We start from the raw sequence: 22,839 nt of genomic DNA on the forward strand, positions 1-22,839 counted from the left end.
CAGCCAGGACAAAAAGATTTCATCCCAAAGTCTGTCAGTTGTGCTTATAGAGGGATAGATAACAAAGGTTTATATCAAGTAACTTCTTATTCCCCCTGAAGTTCCCCTCATCCGTTTTACCCTTTAAACAAACAAAACAAAAACATTAATGTTACACATGAGTTGAACTAACAGAAAAAAACAAATGCCAGATATCTAACTAGAATAACAAAAAGTTAAATTTAAAATATAAAGTATACATCATAACGTAAATGGTGACATGTGGTTTTGTAGACTCTGATATACGGTACGGGGTCATAAAGATAGTTTTGATTCTCGTGGTTTGGACCGTTAAACTCCGCCCACCCGCGGGCTGCACCGGGGTGCATCTTCAAACACCCCCTCAATTCACCTGCGCTTCAACGTCAGCTTAGCTAGCTAGCTGCTACCGTTAGCTTACTCATGGACAGCTTCATGGACAAAGCCTTCCCAGCTGGAGATGAGAGCGACGCAAGCAACGACGAGTGGGACATCGGGAGTTTGAATAAAAAGTCTCCCCGCGTTAAGGTAACTTTATTTATTTTGTAGACACTAGTTTATGCTATTAGAAGCTAGCAACGAGACTATTGCTGCTTAGTAGCTAGCTAGTGGCTAACACGTGTTAAGCTAACGTTAGCTATCTTCTTTTTTTGTTTAGGTAGCAAGATAAAAACGCAGCTTTATTGTTCGGTTTGCGGTGAAATAGAAACAAGATAATACCATATTAGGCTGGCTCAAACTAGTTATGATCAAGTAGAGTAGTGTATTTATGTTGAGAAAATAGTAAGAAAGGTAAAATTCGCGTGAACGTTACTGTGCCGCTCTTTTTCAACATTCTTCTTCGTCGTCTTTTTTGTAGGTTTATTGGCAAACAGTGAATTGGTGCATTACCGCCACCAACTGGTGTGGAGTGTGGAGTCTAGTACTTGCAGTATAAAAAATAAAATAAATAAGAAACAAAAAACAAAACAACTGGCTCATATTTTCTTAATAATATGAATATGTTAACACAACACAATAACGTGTTCTATTGTTTCCTCTTCCCAACAATAGACTCATTTGCCTGTTTCGTGTTTAGCTGATCAAAGCTTCACAGCCGTTGAAGGTATTAAACCTTTAGAAACACACGTGTAGTTTGTTGGTATTCGTTGATACCTTTTTTTTGTACTTCCACTATTAAAGTAACTATTAGAGCGGAAACCGATTCATTGATTTAGTGACATAAACAAACTATTTCAGAACATTTAAAATATTTTTTAAATAAAAAATGCCATAAATTCTCTGCTTTCGGCCTTTCAGATGTGAGTAGCCTATATGCAGCTCTTCATTGATATATATATATATATATATATATATATATATATATATATATATATATATATATATGAACTACGTGGCAGCCATATAACGTGTTAGTTATCACAGTAACTGTGAACATTACTACACAGTATTTACTGTGTATATTAGTGTGGAGTACATAGTACCTGTAGGTAGCACAGATAAGGTAGTTGTCTTCTTTCTTCTTTGCATTTGTGTGAATTCACTTTGATCTTTTTTCATCCCCATTGTCACAGGATGTGGACGACGCTGTGCCACAAGATAATGAGTCGTTGTTGAAAAGAGCCATCAATGGAGGAGACGTTGGGACTGTTCAACAGCTGTTGGACAACGGCGAGTACCCTCTGAACGTCTTCACCGTGTGGGCATGGAGTCCCTTTTATTGCTTCATAGTTTGCTTTAAATTGTGACTCATGCAAGAACAATTATTACAAAATGATTTGTTCTTTTGGCATGTGCGCGTGATTTAAAATAATTTGCAGCGTTCACCAATGTCCTCTGACTGAGAGTTTTCTTACTTAAACTACGTACGTAAAATTGAACTAAAATAAAAAACACAACTAAGACAAATGAATGCCAAATGAATATTCCATATCGTCATCATCATGGCTTCCCAAATTACTGAGAGCTTGTTGTTTTTATAAGAAACTGTTCTTGCATGAGTCCTATTGTCTGTCATGTAGTTTTTTAGGGCAGCATGAGGATGTCTGGATAGTTGAATTAACACAACGTTAACAGTTACACTGGAAAGTGAAATGCAGACATCAAGAACAAAAATCTAAGCAAGGAAGGAAAGAAACAACACAATCTTGTTTTGTGTTTGCATTGCATGTAGGCACGGACTTACTTTTTATTGTAATCATTTCCTCTCTTACTCGGATGTGTTTGGTGTGCGCAGGCGTGGACGTGGAGACCAGGCTTGGCTTTGAATGGACTCCTCTGATGTGTGCCGTCAGCGTGGCTAATTACGAGCTGGCCAAACTGCTACTGGACAGAGGGGCTAGTGCCAACTTCAGCAAAGGTCAGATTCATTAGGGATCACTATGTTTGAGTTAACTTGTCTAACCGGACCTCATTCTCACGAAGGTCCTGAGGAAATGAGAGGAATGAGCTTAAGAATGGCCACCTCCAGGCGTGGCCTTTGTTCAAATACGGACAAGTTCTCCATTGTTTTTATGTTTGTTCATAGTTTAATGGAAGCCCACGCTACTTCCACACATTACTTAGTAATTTACCCAAATACGATTGGGAAGTTAGTAACACTATAACACACAAGCTAAGACGTGTTTGAACAGGACATGAATGTAGCTCAGAGTTCACCGAGCAGCCAAATGGAAAACAATACTTTAAATAAATAAAAGGCAAACCATAAGTGATGCACCTTTAAACAAATAGGGCAGTAAATATAAAACAAAACATGAAATAACAATCGTAGAAACTTGTGAAATTCAATCTTAAACATTATGTCAAAAATATAACTCCTATCTTAGGCGCTAATCACCTTTATTAAGTGTCTTAAAGCTGCATTCTCTCTAGTGTCCACCAGGGGGCGACTCCTCTGGTTGTATAGAAGTCTATGAGAAAATGACTCTACTTCTCTCTTGATTTATTACCTCAGTAAACATTGTAAACATGAGTTTATGGTCTCAATCTCTAGTTTCAAGTCTTCTTCAATACAGCATGATGTTCATTTAGTAAATGATGGTCCATTTAGAGTCAAACAGACCATAATGCAGGGGATGCTTTAGGGCGGGGCTTACTGTGATTGACAGGTCTCTCTTGTGTCACTTCTTGTTGCAATGAAAACAAGATGGCGACGACAAAAATGTCAAACTTGAGGCTTCAAAACGACAGTCCACGAACCAACGGGTGACGTCATTGCAACTACGTCCACTTTTTGTATCTTATTAACTCAGGCCTATGGATTTTGACGCTGCATAAGTTATGCATGCGCTTAGTTTTTTCGGCCAAACATTGTCGAAACAGAGCAGCTGATGTTGGTAGCGAGGGCAACGGGTTGCCGAGTGTTTGAATGCCGTCTCTCTGCTCTTTCACACACGTGTGCAAAAACACAGAGATCAAAGGAGAGGAGAGAAACGCAGTGAAGACTCATAGACAATAAAACTAATGCAACATAAATTTGGTAAAAACAGAAATAAGGATCGACGGTTGATGTCGTCGTATACCCGCTGATCTCTCTGTGATCCCTCAACCACCAAGAAACACAAACTAGAGCAGATAGTTTGATTAGGCAACACCATCACATTGCTGCCCTCCAGGCTCTGATATCAAACAGCCGTACCTAATCCTGCTGACAGTCCCTCGTGTGTTGGTGTCCAGCTATTCCCCCCCCCCCCCCAACATGGCACCTTTCTTCAATTTCCTCACTGAAGACCAGGCGACCAACACGCTTCATCTGACATCACTTAATGGCGATGACGCCAAAGAGGAACTCTTGCAGAAACACACCGCCGATCCTTTTGAGTAGTTCGTGCACACTGCGCACTCGTCCCAGAGCGAGAGAGATTAAAGGCATCTGCTGGATGGAGGTCAGTCTGGGTAGAATAAGCACGGGGGGAAGAAGTCTTCCATGTTAAGAGGTCTGCAGTTTCTATACTCTTAAAACCAGCAATCCTGCAAGAAATGTATTATAAGCTGCTTAGAGCGAGTGTGAGGAAGTTAATCACAATTCATCTCTAACATCCATCTTATGTTGCTGTGAAAACCAAAACTCCATTTTACAAGATTACATTTGAACACATCTTGATAACGTTATAATTTACCTTTCTCCCAATAACCATTTTCACTGAATAGAGCCTGAACGCATCATGGAACCTCCGTACGTTAGCCGTTAGCGGTGTTGCTAACCTTCTTCTCGTCAATCTCAACACTGATTTAGTTGTTTTCACTGTAACATTATCAGCGAATAAAAGCATAAATGCCGATATCCCGATCGCTTACCGTGACTAATACAGGTAAAAGTTAAATAACTTAACTATTTAAATGATATTCATGACACCAATACGTTATTTTGAGACCACTGCATTCCTAATTTCCCAGAGGATCCGTTAGAAACCCTCCTGTGGCCCCCTGCACTGGAACCAGAGCACTGGTCATGCTCTTGATATCTGATGTCAATTACTTCTCAGTCCAGAATGTCGAGTTAAACTGTGTGTGTGTGACTGATTTCACATGGTCTCGGCACCTGATGCTCGAGGCAGGTGAAGGGAATGATTAAGCCGAGGGATGACGTGTGGTCACGTCCCGGTGGAATGCACGAGTGATTGATAACGGTCACCGTGCTGCTGTCATGATGCCGCCTCAACCAATTCTCAGGCCTCGGTTTATTTACTCCACCAGGAAAGTCTGGTTTACACCCACACACACACGTCGTATAAACACACACACACACAGATTTAGAGCCAAACATGCACAGCCACAGGAACCCACATACAGATGTAATGGCCCAGGTATGCACGCACACACACACTCGTATAGATGCCGTGATACCCACATGTTGGAGACTCGGTCATTGGTGGAACCGAACAGGAATGGAGCGCATAGCCACGGGGTCTCAGACCGGCGTTATCAGGAGAAGATAAGGAAGCTCCCTCGGTCCCATAAAGGACGCCACACTTCCTGATGCCAGATAAATGAATGGCTATCCATCTCCATCACCAGATTCTTTATGCTTTTCCTGATTGCAGCATGATGTGTGACCGCATTGTGTTTAAAAAAAAAGAAGAAGGTGCTCCTCTTTGCTCTGATTTGTTTAGCTAAATAGTTTATTAAGTGTAATGAGGATTGTGTACCTTTCTTTATATTTACAGACATTTTAAATGGGATTTAGTTGTTTTAATAGGAAGATTTGACTCTTTGTTCCTCTTTTTTAAACTCTAAAAGGACGCAGTAAACCCTCAATATGTCACGTGGACGCACCTTACTTTTGTCCCGATTACGCTGCTTTGTGAACAGCAGATTCGAGAGCTAGTTAACGTTAGCCGTTAGCCGTTAGCCGTCGATGGGCTGCACACTCCTCCTGTTGACGGCTAACGTTAACAAAAGTTTCATTATGATGCATTCAAGCTCTGTCCAGTAAATATTAGTGTTCATCTTTTACTTTATCATGTGTTCAAGAGTAATCTTAGGGCCAAACTCTTAAGACTTGTTAGCGTTTATGAAGTATGTTTTTCCAATTTGTGCTAAGCTAAATGTTAGTTTAGAGTCAAATGAAGTGAAACGCAAGTTAGAGCGTCTTAAGCTTCTATTCAGCAGTGAAACAGAATATAATAGAGCGGCGTACCGATACAAGAGATTTAAATTAAAATCTGCATTTGATTGGACCGTTAAGAAGTGGGCGGGCTTAGTGAGCGTGATGCGGAGCTACAGAGGAGCTCCCTTGTTGCAGATTGATTGATTTGATGTCATGATTTTATAGGTTGATACTATCTTACATATTCACTCGTCATGTTTTTGATTGAATTTTGGCATAAAACTATGAAGAAAGAGGAGCAGAACACGACCGAGGATGTGATCTAAAAAAGACATTTCATCTCGCCAGTAAACAAAATTAAATCTTAATATTGTGACGATGCATTTCCTCATTGGCGTGTTCTTGTCCACAGACCATTGGACGGTGCTCATGGCCAGCTGTACGGCGTCCGCCAGTGAAGACAAAACGGCTCGCTGTGTGGAGATCCTGCTATCCAGAAATGCTGATCCCAACATGGTGGACAGGTGAGGAGGTGGGGGGGGGGGGGGGGGGGGGGGGGTGTAGATATGTTTCGGGTCAGCATGTTTATAGGACTCTCAGCACAGTACGCACTGTCACACCCCTGTTGATGTCGGCCAAATAGACGTGAGGTGCTGGATCGCATTTCCTTTGATGGTTCTCGTTAGCTGCCATGTGTTAGCATTATGCACCGCAGCTCTCCATACAGTGTGTGTGTTGTGTTTGGAATGTCCTGTTATGGCATGTGCCTGTACAGACGGGTATCAGACAGACAAACAAACAGACTGTGAGGGGGGGGGGGGGGGTTAGAAGCTTGGATGGAGTCCAGTGAGAATGGTCAAAAGGTTACAGAACCAAACTAAAATATGTTAAAATGTCTTCGTAACACAACGGCTTCAACAGCATTTATTATTGAAATATAATCGTTTTATTCTGGACGTTCAGATGTCATTTTGACACGTTGCCAAGTCCACGTTTAACCACCAGCAGTCAGCTTATCCATCAAAACGTATGTTTTCAGTTTAGTTAGTTTGTTTGTTGTTTGTTGCATCGGTAAAGGAAGAATCCACTACATTCTAGAGCAGGTCTGAATCACGGCTCTCGTTTGTTTTCAGGGCCTTGGAGGAGTAATTTATGTGGAATGACACACTGCCTTCCTGCATCCTTTTTAACAATCATCTTAAAATGAATCTGCTCTCTGACACTAATGTTCTGCCCTGAAGCCAAACAAAACGTCTGTCTTACCTGCAAACGCGAGTTTAAACGTCCAGGAATCACTCATGACGGCAGGAGATGGAATAGAAACAAACAAGGACGTCTGGAAAAAAAACTACATCTCAGATCAACACGCACAGACACAAAATATCAGCGCAGCGACACGTACGTAGTAACTTTAAGCATCCGTCCGTTAAATCCACACAACACGGCGCGCGACTGTAATCTTTAAGAAATTGTAGAAATTGGAAACCAATTCTTGGCTTTTGGCAACAACTTTGAACATATAAAGAAAAGGGACAGCAGGCGGCTAAATGTGCTCCCTAAAATATACACATTGGTTGCATTAGTGACGTTTAAACAGACAATGCTGCACGTGTGTGTGTGTGTGTGTGTGTGTGGGGGGGGGGGGGGATCAGACTTTCAACAACATCACGAATGTGCAAACGGATTCAACTGACCAAAGCATCTGTGATGATGGAAGAGTGACGCTTTCAAACACCCTGACGGTGCCGCGTCGACGGGGAACCTAAACTAGAGGGTTCTTATGCGTTTTGGTATTCGTTGAGTTTTGGGATCCATCAACGAGTTGACATCAAACCCGGTTCCCCGTCCTGGTGAGGAACAAGAAGAATTCCCTGTCGTGTAAAGGAATGACGGTGAGGTCGTTTCTTGCAGGCACTTCTACCATCTGTGGATGTTTTTCCCGTGTCAAAGGGAGGATGCGGCCCCCCCGGTGGCTTCCTTGTTTAGCCGTCCCTAATCCCACTGCCACTCTGTCACTGCCAGCGTGCCGTTTACATGCACGACACTCGCGGCCCGAAATCTGGTTGGTTCCTTCCCAGACAAAATATTTGAAGCGAGGTAACAAGACGCAGGAGGATGCAGATGAGGAGAGGAGGAGGAGGAGGAGGAGGGGCCAACAGCTCCTAAACACCCAGAGCACAGAAAGAGGAGCATGAGGTTCATGTGGGTGCAGAGTGTAAACCTCCTCCTCCTCCTCCTCCTCCTCCTCGTCACCCTCTTACGTCTGAATATCAAACCGATGATGAACACCAGCTGCTCATCCCTCCGTTGTTGTGTAAACAAGAAGTCTCTGTCGTGTCTCAAAGTCCTGCAGGAGCACGATGTGGGGTCCATTGCCTCCATGTGTCCTCCTCCTCCTCTTTCTCATGTTCTGATCCCAACATGCTCCTCTGGATCTGCACATGCAGGAGGTGAATGTGCATCACGGTTGATCCAAGACGTTTGAGGGGCTTTTATACTTTTACAGATTTTCGATTTGGATGATTTTTTTGGATCCGTTTTGTGAAGAAGGCCCCATCCTTTGATAATAAGGATATCAATACGCGTTAACACAGCAGCTGTGTCATGTCTGTCTCTCCGCAAAATGTAAAACCTCCGACAAATAATGTTGGAAACACTGAGTCAGGGACCACACACGCAGGTCTAGACTTAAAATCAAGTCCTGAGTCTTGAGTGTGGACAGAGTTGACCTACTTGAGATTAGAATCCCTAAAAACTCGGTACGACTGAAAACAAAAACTTAAAAAATCGACTGATTTGACAATATGAAAATAGAAACGATCGCCCTTCTGTAACTAACTGACGTATTGGGCGAAGTGGTGTGAATCAATAAATAGGATTTACAGGATTCTTTGTTCACTGGACTAACAATGATGTGATGATAGAAGACTTCACTAGTATATCCAACCCAGAATGTAGAAATCTCATGTAGCTTCTGTTTTATTTTAGTTAAATCTGGTGTTTTTGATTCCTGAATAATCTGAAAGATAACCACAGAACAACCATTAATCCTCAAGGATCAGGTAGAGCATCACTAGGCTGGTGATGTCATCTGTTCTTGCATATGAATGTAGTCCTTCAGGAAGCCATTTTTTAAATGTAGTGAGTTTCTGGAAGTTCTTCTTCCTGCTGATGTTCGGAACATTGTTTACTCTGAACTGTCTGCATATCAATCAGCTATCGGTCTGTTTGGGGACCGGCCAGATCTCACAGTCTGAAGGACACACACACACACACACACACACACACAGTATGAGAGTGACCTTGGGAGAATGCAGTCGTGCAGAACATGAAAGCAGAAATGACTCTAACTGTCCCGTCCTGCCGGGCAAAGAGGAATCGGCTGATAGGGGGGGGGGGGGGGGGGAAATAAATGAATACGCGTCGCAGCCATTGGTTCATTTGTTTGACTTCACATGAAACATTAACGTTGGATGTCTTGTAATTCATAGACGGAGGTTCAGATTCACACCTGTTTGACTCTGTGTCGGTACCAAAGTCAACATTAACACAGACGCAGCCGTCCGTCTCCACATGTCACGATGTACTGCGTGAGATTTGTCTGCTTCTTGTATTCACAGGATCTTTGCATTAGAAGTACGTTTTTATCAGTTTACTGAATCTGAAATGCTTTAAATGTCATTTTTTTTTTAAAGCATACTGATACATTTTGTTATGAAATATTGCAAATACTAAATAGTCTCTTTCCCCGACCGTCTTAATGCACACAATCAAAATCCTTAACGAGTGACTTCACACCTAACTGTGCTTTATTTAGATAAACTAAATGATGTGACCGTACTGTGGTGAAACGCATCAATGCAGCAGAACGCAGGAATGAACATGCTCTCTAGGATAAAATGATGAAGTTGCAACTGTGCTAATTCTAGTTATAAACTATGCCGTGTGTGGTCATAGGCTCACTTTATTATAGTACCGTGTTAAAGACCCAATCGGTTATTATTTATGGACTTTATACTAACGGTGTCTCTACAACGTGAGCGTCCCAACACCTTTTAAGCCGACATTCTTCTACTTCTACCTTTCTCTTTCTGTGACATTCCTTTAGACAACGATGTCGAGGAGTTTGGTGAGAACCGGTGCCGTTCTCAACGTAGTGAAACGAGTAACGTCGGCTGAGTTAACGCTGCTGAGCTAACGTTGGCTAAAGACGCCGTCCGTCAGTCCTCGTTATCGCTGCCGGCCATTTACGTAACGTTTGGCTGAAAGTCACCAGCTGAGGTTTAAAGGCCTCCTCTTTCCCTCTCGCTGTGTTGTTCTCACACACAAACGTTTTCCTGTGAAAGCTTTAAGTGGAGTGATTAATTGCCCCCTCTCTGTCTCTAAATAGGTGTATTTTTCTCAGCCGCTGTGTTTGAGTCCGAGGTGATAAGATACCGACGAACTGTAGCAGCTTATTTATGAACAGCCTTCTGTCAGATAAGCAAACATGGAGCCAACAGAGGAGGCACGATTGGTTGGAAAGGTCAACGTTAAAATCACTTAACACGACGTGTTAAACATTCGCACCCACTACAGTAGATTACCCTGCATGCATCTGTGTTGTGCTTAAAGAAATACAACAACGGAAATGTAAAATGTTCAGGAGTATATTAGCTCTCCTGCAGCTTAATCCCTCTTTCATTATTGATCCAGAATGTTCCAAACAGTTGCTTTGTAAATAAATAGTAAAATACTTAACGGTCTACTGCTACGACACGATCCATGTGACCGTAACTGACTCCTATTAGTACGGGACGAGTAAATAGTAAAACGTGAAGATTCCACCGGTAATTACTGACCATGTGTTGCAAACACAGTCATGTGATAATATTAGTACGATGTGAATCAGCCACATGGGGGCTTTGGGTTTGAATGATTTTAATGGAGGCTGCGTTGCATGAAGACCCACGCACTCCTCAGCAAGAGGTATTTGTAAATATGATATGAATATATATATATATATATATATGCCTGTGTTCATTATTTTTTAATATAAATGTTATATAGTATGATGTTTTTTAATGTAAGCGGATGTTACGCAGGAACCTTGACATCATACCGGAGGGATAACGTCAGTAAATAAAAATACAAATATAAACTTCACGTATCCTGAGTTGTTTAAAAACAAAGTGTTTTTTATTTATATAAAGATTCACAAACACATTTTGACATTTGTGTTTCATGCATTCAAGATCTTCAGTTTACTAAGTAAACTAGAAAATCTAGAACCAGAGAATTGAATTATTTTATTCCTTAGTTTTTTTATCATATTGATTGTTTTTATGTTTCATCTATTGTATTTTTTTAATCAGGGTTTAAATGTGACTTCCTTTGTCCTCACAGTGGAGCTTTCGGTTTTATTGCTTCTGCAGCTTTTGTCAGTCAAAGAACTTAAAGCTGCTTTATCAATAAAGTTATTATAATTAATACATAAATTGTTTCAGTTCTACTTTTGAGAGCAACATCTCAGGCCTACAGGTGTTACTAGTTACTCAGACGTTGCTGCGTTGTCACAGTTCAAAGTCAACGGCTTCCTATAAAGTGATGTGTGCTGCCCCCTGGTGGCTTCTCTGTACCTTCATCATCATCACCACCACTCGTGTCACGTCTCCATTTTCTTCCTCTTCGTCTGCTCAGGTCTCAAATGACCTGCCTGATGCTGACGGCCCGGTCCGGCTACAGTAAGGTCATCAACCTGCTGGTGTCTCACGGGGCAGACGTCAACGTCCAGGATGTCAACGGGTACACGGTGCGTCACGGTTTATCCCAGATCTACGCTGGAGCGCTGAAATCACAAAGAAGGAATGTGTCTGAGACGTTTCACAACAAAACGCTCTTTGTCTCCGATACTAATTGATGATCATTGATGATCCATATTGGCAGATACACATTTGTTGTTTGATTATAGCAGCTGGTCTACAAGGATACAGACTGTTTTTCTTTTTTGTCATCGTCCCAAAAATCGTTTAAAACGCTCTGAAGTCAGTAAACTATCAAATATTCTTAATGTTATGATAAGGAAATAAAAGATTGTATTTTTATGGATTAAAACAAACCTTGTCGTTAGTAGTATTAATGATGTATTATAGCTTAGAGATGGTGTTAATTCATCTCTAATATCTATTTTATATTCATGTGAAAACATCTTCAAACATCTGGATTTATTCAAGTTTAACACGACATTATACAAGATGACCTGTGAACACATCATGATAATGTTATAATTCACCTTCAGCCAGTACTCGTTTTCACTGAGCAGAGCCTGAAGGCATCATGATGTAACTGAAGTGAACCTCTGTTGGTTAGCCGTTAGCGGTGCTGCTAACGTTACTAGCTCTCCTCCTGTTGGTTTAAACACTGATTGGTTGTTTACAATGAAACATGATCAGAGATCAGAGACTAGAAAGGCATCCGTACGGATCGACAGCGGTCCCGTTGCACTCGCTAACGCTGAAGTCATACAGATGTTCTCCACCAGGCTCTGTCGGTGGCGGTGCAGTACGGCAGAGAGGAGGCCGTGCTGAAGCTCCTCCAGCTGGGAGCGAACAAAACTTTAAGGACCAAGGCTGGCAAGAGCCCTGCAGACCTGGCTGTGACTCTGAAACACACGCAGGTACCTGAAGGCGTTCTATGATGCGTTTTCAGAGCAAGTGTCTTGAGAGCATTCCCACACTGATGAATCAAATAGCGTCCTGACGCCAGCGTCTGTTTCACAGATAGTCAGGATTCTGGCGTCTCCGTCCCAGATCTCCACCGTCCAGGCCTTCAGCTCCATGGAGGAGACCCTCTCAAAGTTCTTCAAGACCAACTCTGCACCGCTACCTTCAAAGGAAAGGTAAAGACGACCCCAGACCTGCTGTCAGGGCCGTGTGTGTGTGTGTGTGTGTGTGTGTGTGTGTGTGTGTGTGTGTGTGTGTGTGTGTGTGTGTGTGTGTGTGTGTGTGTGTGTGTGTTTGTCGCCCTCTGTTGGATTACCGGAGCAGCAGCGCCGGTGCAGCAGGTGTTGTTGAACCATCCTTCAACCAGACGTAAACAACAATAAACCTCCTGCACTGAGTGTTTAGTCTCTTCGGGCACAGCTGGGCCACGACCATCAGCCAAACGCATTGTGTTGGAGCACGTCTGGCACCCGGAATCACAGACTTGTCGGCTATTCTGGCTGCTTTTTTCTCGTATACAAAGACGATCAAACACGAGGAACTTATTTCCACACACGTTGAGCGTCGTGAGAAGAGCGGCTCGTGTGTGAAACTGCAGCTGAGGATGCTCCGATGTGTCTGAACTCAATGACACCCAAAGGAGACAGAGAACATAAAATGTTCTCTTGGAAAATAGAACATTAAAACTTGTCAACATCGGTGCAGTTTTAGTGCAATCCTAGTCCCAGCTGGATCGTACTTGAGTTCATGCTGTAAGTTTTATATATATTATAAGTGCTATAAATCTCTGCTCTTCAGTGTAACCAAGCTGGACGACCTCGAGCTCCTCCTACACGGCCTCGATCTCGGCTACCTCGCTGACATCATGGCTGTGAGTACCGATCGCACGCTGCAATAACATTTCATCAAACACGTCCGTTTTTTAACGCACAAAATGTGAGAGATCTCTGTTCTCTCGTCTCTCTGATGCCAAGATCACGAGCAGAGATAACAAGCTGGTGAACCACACAGTGTTACATCTATGGGTTGAGATACAGCGATCCCTGCAGCTGCGTTTATTGGCCGAATCACATCCACACGCTTTGGAACATGTCATGAGACGACTGGTTTACATATTTTACTCATAATGGATCCAGTGTGCCGGATTGGTCTCAAGCCTGACATACGAGCGCTGGGTTTGATGGGTGCAGGTAGATTGTTGCCTCATGCAGGTAACATCTGTTTCAGCTGCAGAAAGTTTTGATTCGGTAAACTTCTCTTTACTTTTTCTTCCCCCCACACACACACACACACATGCACAGGACCATGACATCACCTGGAGCTACCTGTTGACCATGGAGGAGGAGGAGGACCTGGAGAAGGTAGATGATAACCGTAACGTCTGTTTGTCTGTCAGCTCTTCTGCTTCAGTGCCACGAGATGAGCGGCAGCAGCTGCTGCTGACTTCTGTAGAAAGAAGGCGGTGAGAGACTTGAACTGATGATCTTTGTTCGCAGCGTATTCTGGGATCATTCGTTCAACCTCAAATCTGCACAAAGCGGAAAAATGAGTTTGTTTGGTTTCCCACATTTGGGCCATTATAGAGATCCAGACTGACTTCTTCATTTAGCTGCACCTAAAACATTTTTACTTTTACATTTGGCGCCACAATAATTCGAAGCGTTACTTTTGTGCTTAAAACTTGCTTTGAATACGGCCGGCGCCATCTTGTTTTTTTGCAACCGATTAATGGAAGTTAGCTTTTTTTAGAATGAGGAGGAGTGACGAAGAGACGCCGTATACGTCTCTGCTAGAGACCTGTCAATCACAGTGCAGCCCCGCCCCTAAAGCATCCCCTGCTTTATGGTCTGTGTGACTCTAAATGGACCATCATTTACTAAATGAACATCATGCTGTATTGAAGAAGACTTGAAACTAGAGATTGAGACCATAAACTCATGTTTACAATGTTTACTGAGGTAATAAATCAAGAGAGAAGTAGAGTCATTTTCTCATAGACTTCTATACAACCAGAGGAGTCGCCCCCTGGTGGTCAGGAGTCGCTACCGTGTGAAAATGGCCAAAGCCGAGTTCAAGTGCGGTCCACGTGTCTACACATACATGAGGACGGTGTAAGAGGAGTGAGTGTGTGTGGTCCAGAGAGAGAGTGGAAGTGCTCAGAGCAGACAGCTGTTGGCGATCGAAGCAGAGAAGTTATAAGCAGAGAAGTTATAAGCAGAGAAGTTGTCTCTATAGAGAAGATATTAAATATAGAGTGTCACTCACCTCCCCGATGATGGCGGGTCCAGGCTGGGCCTTTCAGGTCCCGGGGACAGGAGTCATTGTTCTCGACGAAAAAAAACAATCAACACTTCTCTTAACTTTGGATTACCGGTATGTTTTAAGGTCGGGTTGTCACTTGAGCTGCTGAATGTCAGGTGCACCGGTGTGACTAGTGAACGTGTTTATTTGGGTCATTATTACACAACTCACAGAGCTTAATGTGTGATTCCAGCCCAGACGCTCGTTAGACATGAAACAAACTTCATTGTGAATTACAGACAAACATGGAAGATCGTCACACCTCTGCATCAAATCATTTTTCATTTATCGGGTTTAATCTCAAAGCATCATGTAGCAAACAGCCAAAGAATACAGGTAGCGTGTATCAAGAGAAGAGATTTAAGTTAATGAATAATCTGTTTGTCAGGTTGGTATCACAGACCCGGAGGACCAGCAGAAGGTGCTGAGCGCTGTGAAGCAGATGCACCGGGACAAAGTGGACTTGGACACAATCAGCCTGTCGGGACCCGTAGAGAGCGGGTAGGGAACCACATCTCATCAAACACCAGCAACACCAGAGTGTCTCTGAGTTTGAGGTAGCGGTGTAACGGATCCGAGATGCGTTAGATATTTATGTGTGTTTTCACAGAGATATAAAATAGAAATTAGAAACTATCTCACACGAGCTCCAAGCAGGTTATCATACATCATTAAAGCTAGTAATAACAAGATGTTTTTATCAATAAAGATATTTATAATTATGTGTTTTTGTGGGATTAATCACGATAGATGACTATAATAAAGTAAAAGGATAACATTTCGAATATTTGATGCTTTAGACTGACATGATTTTTGGGACAGTCATGAATAAAACACGTGTTCTGGAGCCTCGTATAGCAGCTGAAGAAGAAGGATCTGTATCGGTCAATATGGATCATCGATGATCGGCAAAAAAAGCATCATCGGGATCTTTAAACGTTACATTTGCTCCTTTTGTCCTGATCTGATATGTGACTCAAAACCGTGATACGATACCGCAGGTTTTATGATCCGTCGCACCCTTAGCTGGAGCATCACATCGCTCTTCAGGAAGTCAGCACGATGAGATTAGAACGACTGATAATGTGTTCTCTGCACACTCTGCCTCCTACAGCACATCTCTGCTGGTGTCTGACAGACACTTTGTCAAAAGGTGTTCGAGAGTCTTTACAGTATTTGAAAATCTAAGTTTCGGTCTGCTGGAAATAAGATGGAGTTAAGCCGTCGGCTGCAAAAAAAAAAGTATTCCACAAACACTCAAAGTTGACTATAGTAGCAACAATTTAAACACTTGTCAGCCACACACCTTCAACCCTCCCCCGCATCCAGCCCTCCTCCATCTCCCCGTAATGCTCCATCTGTCCTCCTCCACTGGAAGTCGTCCATCAGCCCCCGTGAGCATCTCGCTGTCTCTGCTCCATACCCCCCCCTCCACCCCTCCACCCCTCCACCTCTCCACCTCCGTAGCCGAGCCCCCGAGCCGGGTCCTAATGGTTTAAGCGGAGATGTAATGATTTGTAAGGTGAGAGGCGATGGGAGGGTTGCATTGAGCGAAGGAGAGCCAGCGGCAGGGGCCAAACAAAGCCGTCGCGCCGCACCCCATCACTTCATGAATGCTCTGCAGAGCTGCAGCCGCCCCTCGCCTGCCGGACGAGACACGGTTCAAAAGAGAGAGAGAGAGGGGGGGGGGGGGGGGGGGGTTAATGAGAGGGATGGACGTCTTCATCAAAGCCAGAAACCTCCTGAAGAGCTCCTTCTGGATCCTGGTTCTTCACACTTGAAAATAGTAGAAAATTAGTGTTAAAACATTTTCTTGACATGTCAGTGACCTGTGGGCAAATAAATGAAGGCCTGGAGTAATTGTTGCAATAAAATGTGACCTACAGTACTAATGCAGTCATGAATGTATATATTGAAGACTATAATGACCTGCAATGTGCAGAACGCCTGCTTGTGAGGACGGAAACCCCCAAAAGCTTAAAGCTAAAGACGTAGCTGAGAGTCAACAGACGGGCCCAACAGGGTGCAGCTTTGCAGCGGTCGTAGAAGCAGAAAGCTGGAGGTGCTGGAGGAGTTTATGGAGGTCATGAAGACGGACTTCTGTTTGAGCTCAAAGACGTCAGGTGACTCAGTTAAGGGCCTTGATTGGGGATATTTTGGGAGGTGGAAGAAGCAACGTTAGGAGCTCCTGACTCCAACTGACATGAGGCAGAGAGGATGCTTTTGTATGTTGATCCTGATCACGATTTAGGCTTTCCGAAATTTCATGAACGTGAAAATGCTCCGCTCCAAAAACCTCTGATGCTGCGTATCAAATCAGGAGCGTCCTAACTGAACAGCCAGCCATCAGCGGACGATCCAGATGTTGTGGCTTCACTTTTTGCTGGAGCTGTCATGAGGTTGCCCCTCGCACACTGTGGAAACACTTCACCGAACGTCACGAACACAGTCCAGAGTAGAAGAGTGATGGAAGTGTGTGTTCTTAAAATACATGTTGGATGAAATGTGCTCTAAGAGATGCACTGTGAGTAAAGAACAGTCTTATTTTAGAGGCAAAGGTTTGAACATTTGCAGGAATGTAGCACACAAACAGTCGCGCTAACCTCCAAAAGAAAGTGAAAGTAAATGTGCATCACTCTCCTCTCAGCAGCTGCCCCTGAGCAAGGCACTTTGCTGCTGGAAACGAGCAGGTATTTCCCCCGTATCAAAAGACATAAAAAAATGCTCACAGCAAAGCGGCGTCCCTCCGCGAGCGTTCCCACATCACGTAACGTCCTCCGATGCCTTCAGCGAATCTTCCCACCAGGGGCCCATCATCACTCTCCGCTGCCTAGATAAACTAACAGCAGCTCCGGCTGACTGACAGTGTTTACTCGGCCCTCTGACAGAGTGTGAGGAGGGCCGGAGCGGCTGGCTGCCCGGTTCCCCCTCAACCGAGGGAAATGTACCATTAAGATAAGAGCTATCAATATCCCCCCCCGGACCAGGGGATGGGAAGAGAGAGGCTGATGAATATAAATCACTATCATTTAAGGTGGATGACAGCACAGGGAGGGTGTGGGGGGGGGGCTCGGGCCACCTGCTCCGTTTTTCTATAGTTTGGACCAAACTTGGTGTCGACATTCTCCATCACCAAACGATCCATCTGTCTGCCCCCGTCATCGTCGGGCATCTTCAGCAGGCTTCGCCTTGTTTTCTCTTAGTGTTGGACGTCTCCTAAAAGATCCAACAAGAGTTTTCTGGACGCCTAAAAGAAAGAAAAGTGTGACCTTTAGTCCGTTATGCAAAAGTCAAATATCAAAATGTTGATTCATTTCCTGTTGATCAGATGAAGAGATTCCTCGTCTGACTTTTCAGCACTACATAAATGAATACATGCACACGCACAGACAGCATGTAATCTTAAAAAAATGATTATTTTAAGTGTTATTGTTTGTTAAATCAGATTTACGTTGCTCGTGTTTTGCAGGAGTGAGGAGCTGCATAACTTCCTGATCAGCGTGAGGCATCAGTGCTGCTACCTGACGGAGACCATCCAGGACGTCATCGGACGCTTTCCTCACCAAGCCTCTCAGGTCCGTCCGTCTGTCCGTCTGTGGCGTCGCGCTGCTTTAAGGTAGAGACGCACGTAGAGACGCCGTATACGTCTCTGCTAGAGACCTGTCAATCACAGTGTAGCCCCGCCCCTAAAGCATCCCCTGCTTTATGGTCTGTTTGACTCTAAATGGACCATCATTTACTAAATGAACATCATGCTGTATTGAAGAAGACTTGAAACTAGAGATTGAGACCATAAACTCATGTTTACAATGTTTACTGAGGTAATAAATCAAGAGAGAAGTAGAGACATTTTCTCATAGACTTCTATACAACCAGAGGAGTCGCCCCCTGCTGGACATTAGAGAGAATTTCCACAGAACCGGAGGTTTCCGCCTGGATGAGACCAGCTACCTTAGACGAGTGCATCAGTTACTTTGTTACCAGCTTTATATATATATTTATAGATTAGACCTTTTTGTCTCCGTCTCTCTGGTTCCTCCGTGTAGCTCGTCTTCTCACTGGACCCCAAAAGAGAGGCCCAGGCCATCTGCAACCAGCTGGTGGTCCAGACCAATGACCTGCAGAAGGAAGTCAACTGCCTCCGCAATCTGCTATGCCAGGTGAACACACACACACACACACACACACACATTGCTAAGCTCATACTTTTCTTAATTTTAAAGCCGACATCTGTAATCTCATTGTAAATTGCTGAAATGGTCGTAAAAAGCACAAAAACACATCACAACACGTTCAAACTTATTGAAGAAGACTTGAAACTAGAGGTTGAGACCATAAACTCATGTTCACAATGTTTACTGAGGTAATAAATCAAGAGAGAAGTAGAGTCATTTTCTCATAGACTTCTATACAACCAGAGGAGTCGCCCCCTGGTGGACATTAGAGAGAATGCAGCTTTAACACATGAAGCTTTGACTTCACTCTTCAGAACCGGAGGTTTCCGCCTGCTAGTGATTACAAATACAGCTTATAACGTACTATCATTTATTTTTGCAACCGTCAACATAGATACTGATATATATATATATATATATATCTGTGATAAGCTGAAAGTAGCTGATCAATCGCGTTCATCTAAATTCCTTTGTTCCACTGTTCCTCTTGCTACTGAGGATTAAACGCAACAGGAACAGAACAAGATGTGTGTGTGTTTGAGTTAGATGTTGGTGCATATACATGAATTCTGGCGAGCTCCAACAGGTATGTGCGGGAGTGCTTGCATGTGTGCACCTGACTCTGTGTGTGTGTGTGTGTGTGTGTGTTAGTGTGTGTGTGCGTGTGTGTGTGTGTTAGTGTGTGTGTGTGTGTGTGTGTGTGTGTGTTTTAGCATTTGTATTCCAAGAGGAGAAAGTCGTTCCTGACAGGGCAGAATCCTCACAGCCCATAAGTCAGCACCGCTGTGACATCGACCTGTCAGCACACAGACGATGAGGCGGAGGGATGAGGGGGCTGATGGGAAGGCGAGGGGGGGGGGGCGCAGGTTGGCGGGGTGAGGGAGTTTAAGAGGGGAGAAACGGAGAGGCGGGGGCAGCAGATGGAGGTGTGTGTTGATAGTGTAGGTGTGTGTGTGTGTGTGTGTGTGTGTGTGTGTGCGTGTGTGTGTGATAGCGTTAGTTCGGGGGGATCCCTCGGTTGTGTCAGACAAGAATCTGACGGCCAACGGAGCAAATTTGGACCCACTGGCTCTCAGCCCGAGGACCATAAACACATCAAATATAACCTCTATGGAACACACACACACACACACACACACACACACACACACACACTCTGTCTCTGATGGAGCTCCCACCACACAAGCCGGGACACACACTGTGGTGATGCTTTGAAAATAAACTAGAGAAAGGGCAAAACAAGTTAAAGAGTAAACATCTAAACGAACACGGTGCTCGTTACTGCCATCTAGTGTTGACTTTCATTAATGTGTGATGCTGAATACACCAAGTATCAGGAACTCCATTTTAATATTGGATGTGTATTCACGGTGGAGTGAAAAACGACTGAATTAGAGACGCACTGATGGATATTTACTAAATATCTAAACATTAAACTCTTTAGTTTGTTATTGTCACCTGAAGTGGTTATTTGTATAAAAAACACTATTGAAATGACATGAAACAAATGATTGTATTTTTATGATATATTGTAAGCTGCTTATAGAGGGTTTAGTGACATCTAGTGGTGAGGTTGCAGATTGCATCCGACTGAACGCCCGTCTGCTCACATCTCCCTTTCCAAGCGTGTCGGATAAAGATTAAAAGAATATAGTTTTCTGATTTGGTATCCATGCTGCGTTCACGTGCCGTGGGAATAACACCTTTCCTAGCATTTACCACAAGAACATCCTTGTTGGTGAATTCAGGAAATCTTTACTGGAAGCTGAACTCGTGAAACGTCCTCTCACGAGAGACCGAGACCCGGCTTGATGAACCCTTGAGGATTTGGCACAGGAAGTTTAGGTGACTCAGATTTTTCTGTGGTGGTGCGACGGGTCCAGACATGTCCGTGTGATTCCCACCACAATACTAACTGAGCTGATATTTCCCACCCAGTCTGACCAGTTAACTGTCATAATCCAGACTGGATTAGGTTTGAATGACCCCTTCTACTTCCTGCATGAGGGTCACCTCACTCTGACCGCAGGACTCTGTGTTTCTCATGTGAACCTCTCCTCCCTCCTCCTCCTCCTCCTCCTCCTCCTCCCTCAGATGGACCAGGCCGGAGATTGCTGCCAGCTTCCTCAACCGGGTTCCCGCAACCGGAGGACGCGGTTGACTCTGACCGGAGTCGCACTGAGCGCGCTCGGAGCCGCTTTCTTCCTGCTCCTCTGCAGAGCGGGAAGGTTAACCTGCAGATGTACAGGAACTGGTGTTAATCAGTTAGTTTGATCATCAGAATATTTAGTTGTCGATGATAAATTGGATTATGGAAGAACTGATATGTTTTAGGACGAAGTTTGACAAGACTGTTCTTCACCACGTTGCTCCGTCTCGTCTTTGAGTTTAGTTCAGAATACTTTTTATGTTTTAAGGGTTTAAGCGAATATTAAAGTTTCTAATTTCTTGCAATTTAAGATGTTTTCAGTGCCTGCAAAATCAAATAGAACTTGATTTATATACAAACATATGTATATACACATAAATATAAAATATATATATTTGTACGGCTATGAGCCGATCAAAATAAGTATATATATATATATACAGTACATATGCACACAAATATGCATATATTTATTTACTTTGATCGTCTGAGTTTCTTTAGTGAGTAGTTTGCTTTTGAGAGATATCGATCTTCTAACTCCAATAAATGTTTTTCCAAATCCGTTGAGCTGTTTTAATGCTGTGACGTCGTTCAAAGATCAATAATCATTTTAGTCAACACACAAGATGTTCAATTTCAGTTAAATAAACTCTTGATTGTTTGTGAGTTGTCAGCTTAATCCTCAAAGAGCCTCTGGCTCAGGTGACTCACTGTGTGTCGGTGTCTTCATGAGCTGACTTTACAGTGAAGTTAAATATTATTTCTCTTCATTAAACATGGAGCGGAACACAGTGACCGGTCGTAATGCGATTTGGCCCAGAAGTGCACAAATTACTCCAATTACATTTGATTTCTATTACGGACTTATTACAACTGCTGCTGCTGCTGCAACAACAAAGTCGAGTTCAATGGGCCGAGAAGAGCAGAAAGAGAGGACTCCTAAATCTACTCGCGTTATGGGTTTCTTCCACGGGGATCACAGGGAGAAAAAGAAAATCCAATTTGCCCATTAATCTCATGTGGTCAGGGTCTCCTGGACCTCCAGATCAAAGATGGAGGAAATAGCGTGTGACAGTGGTGCAGACTTCAAAAAGACTGTGGTAGATAATCCAATTGAAACGGACACATCACCTTAAGGCGCTGCTTTGGGGGAACCGGTGCGTAATTTCCCTGTTCCTTTTTTTTTTTAACCATCATTCCTGAGTTATTAGTCGGACCGAGTGATGGTTTGTATAAGGCTGTAAAATAACAATGCGTCATGCTTTGGAGATCAGAAATATTTGGCACCTGTGCGTCAGTTGGTTATGACAACAGGCTCCAAGTAAGTCTACTCTTTGTTTTTAGGCCTCAATGAGCCAAAAAAAGTGACCGAATATAATAAGAAACAAGAGACTTGAAGGGCCTCAAACTGTGTTTGGGAAGAAGAAATGTGATTATGAGATGTAGGTGTATAGTTTGATGACTGATTATTTATAATTGATATAAAAGTATGTTCTTAAAAGTGCGCAAAAAGATGAGATTTATTGTGCGTAAAAGCGTCATCTTTCGGTTCCATTCTGTCACCATCTACGCTGATGTGCGCGCTTTTTTTTTTTTTGCTGCCTGGCTGACATTGGCTGAGAACGTGCTCCTCTCCCCTGAACAGTTTGAGTGAAGCGCCCCCATCCCGCGTGGACCGCATCTCAGCGGCGCGGCGGAGCTCCGGTCTGGACGCGGGCCAAAGCCTGTCTGGTGTCAAACCAGCCTGAACAGATACTCTCAGACATCTCATTTCTTCACCTCATTCCTGAGACGGGACTCTGCCCACCCCTCGTGTAAAGCAATTTAAACCTGATAGCACATCATCTCCACTGAACATATTTGCCAGACTATTAAGAGCTTCACTTTCCTTTTTCCCCCTCGTCGGCGCGCAACCGAGTCATGGCTTTTACGCGCAGACCTCCG

General features: G+C 43.6%; 1 protein-coding gene across 1 annotated transcript; it reads left to right on the top strand.

The window, feature by feature from the left end:
- Positions 1-441: 441 nt before the first annotated feature.
- Positions 442-22,643, top strand: asz1 (ankyrin repeat, SAM and basic leucine zipper domain containing 1; the record flags this gene model as incomplete). Its single annotated transcript, XM_079163461.1, has 14 exons — positions 442-546; positions 1,593-1,689; positions 2,255-2,377; positions 5,982-6,093; positions 11,249-11,360; positions 12,090-12,224; positions 12,328-12,446; positions 13,069-13,141; positions 13,572-13,631; positions 14,960-15,072; positions 18,041-18,146; positions 18,618-18,731; positions 20,841-20,974; positions 22,541-22,643. 14 exons carry the CDS (start codon positions 442-444, stop codon positions 22,641-22,643), a joined length of 1,506 nt encoding a protein of 501 aa, XP_079019587.1.
- Between the last annotated feature and the right edge of the window lie 196 nt (positions 22,644-22,839).

This window comes from Pholis gunnellus (genome assembly GCF_910591455.1).
Source record: "Pholis gunnellus genome assembly, chromosome: 7".
NCBI classification, from domain to species: Eukaryota; Metazoa; Chordata; class Actinopteri; order Perciformes; family Pholidae; genus Pholis; species Pholis gunnellus.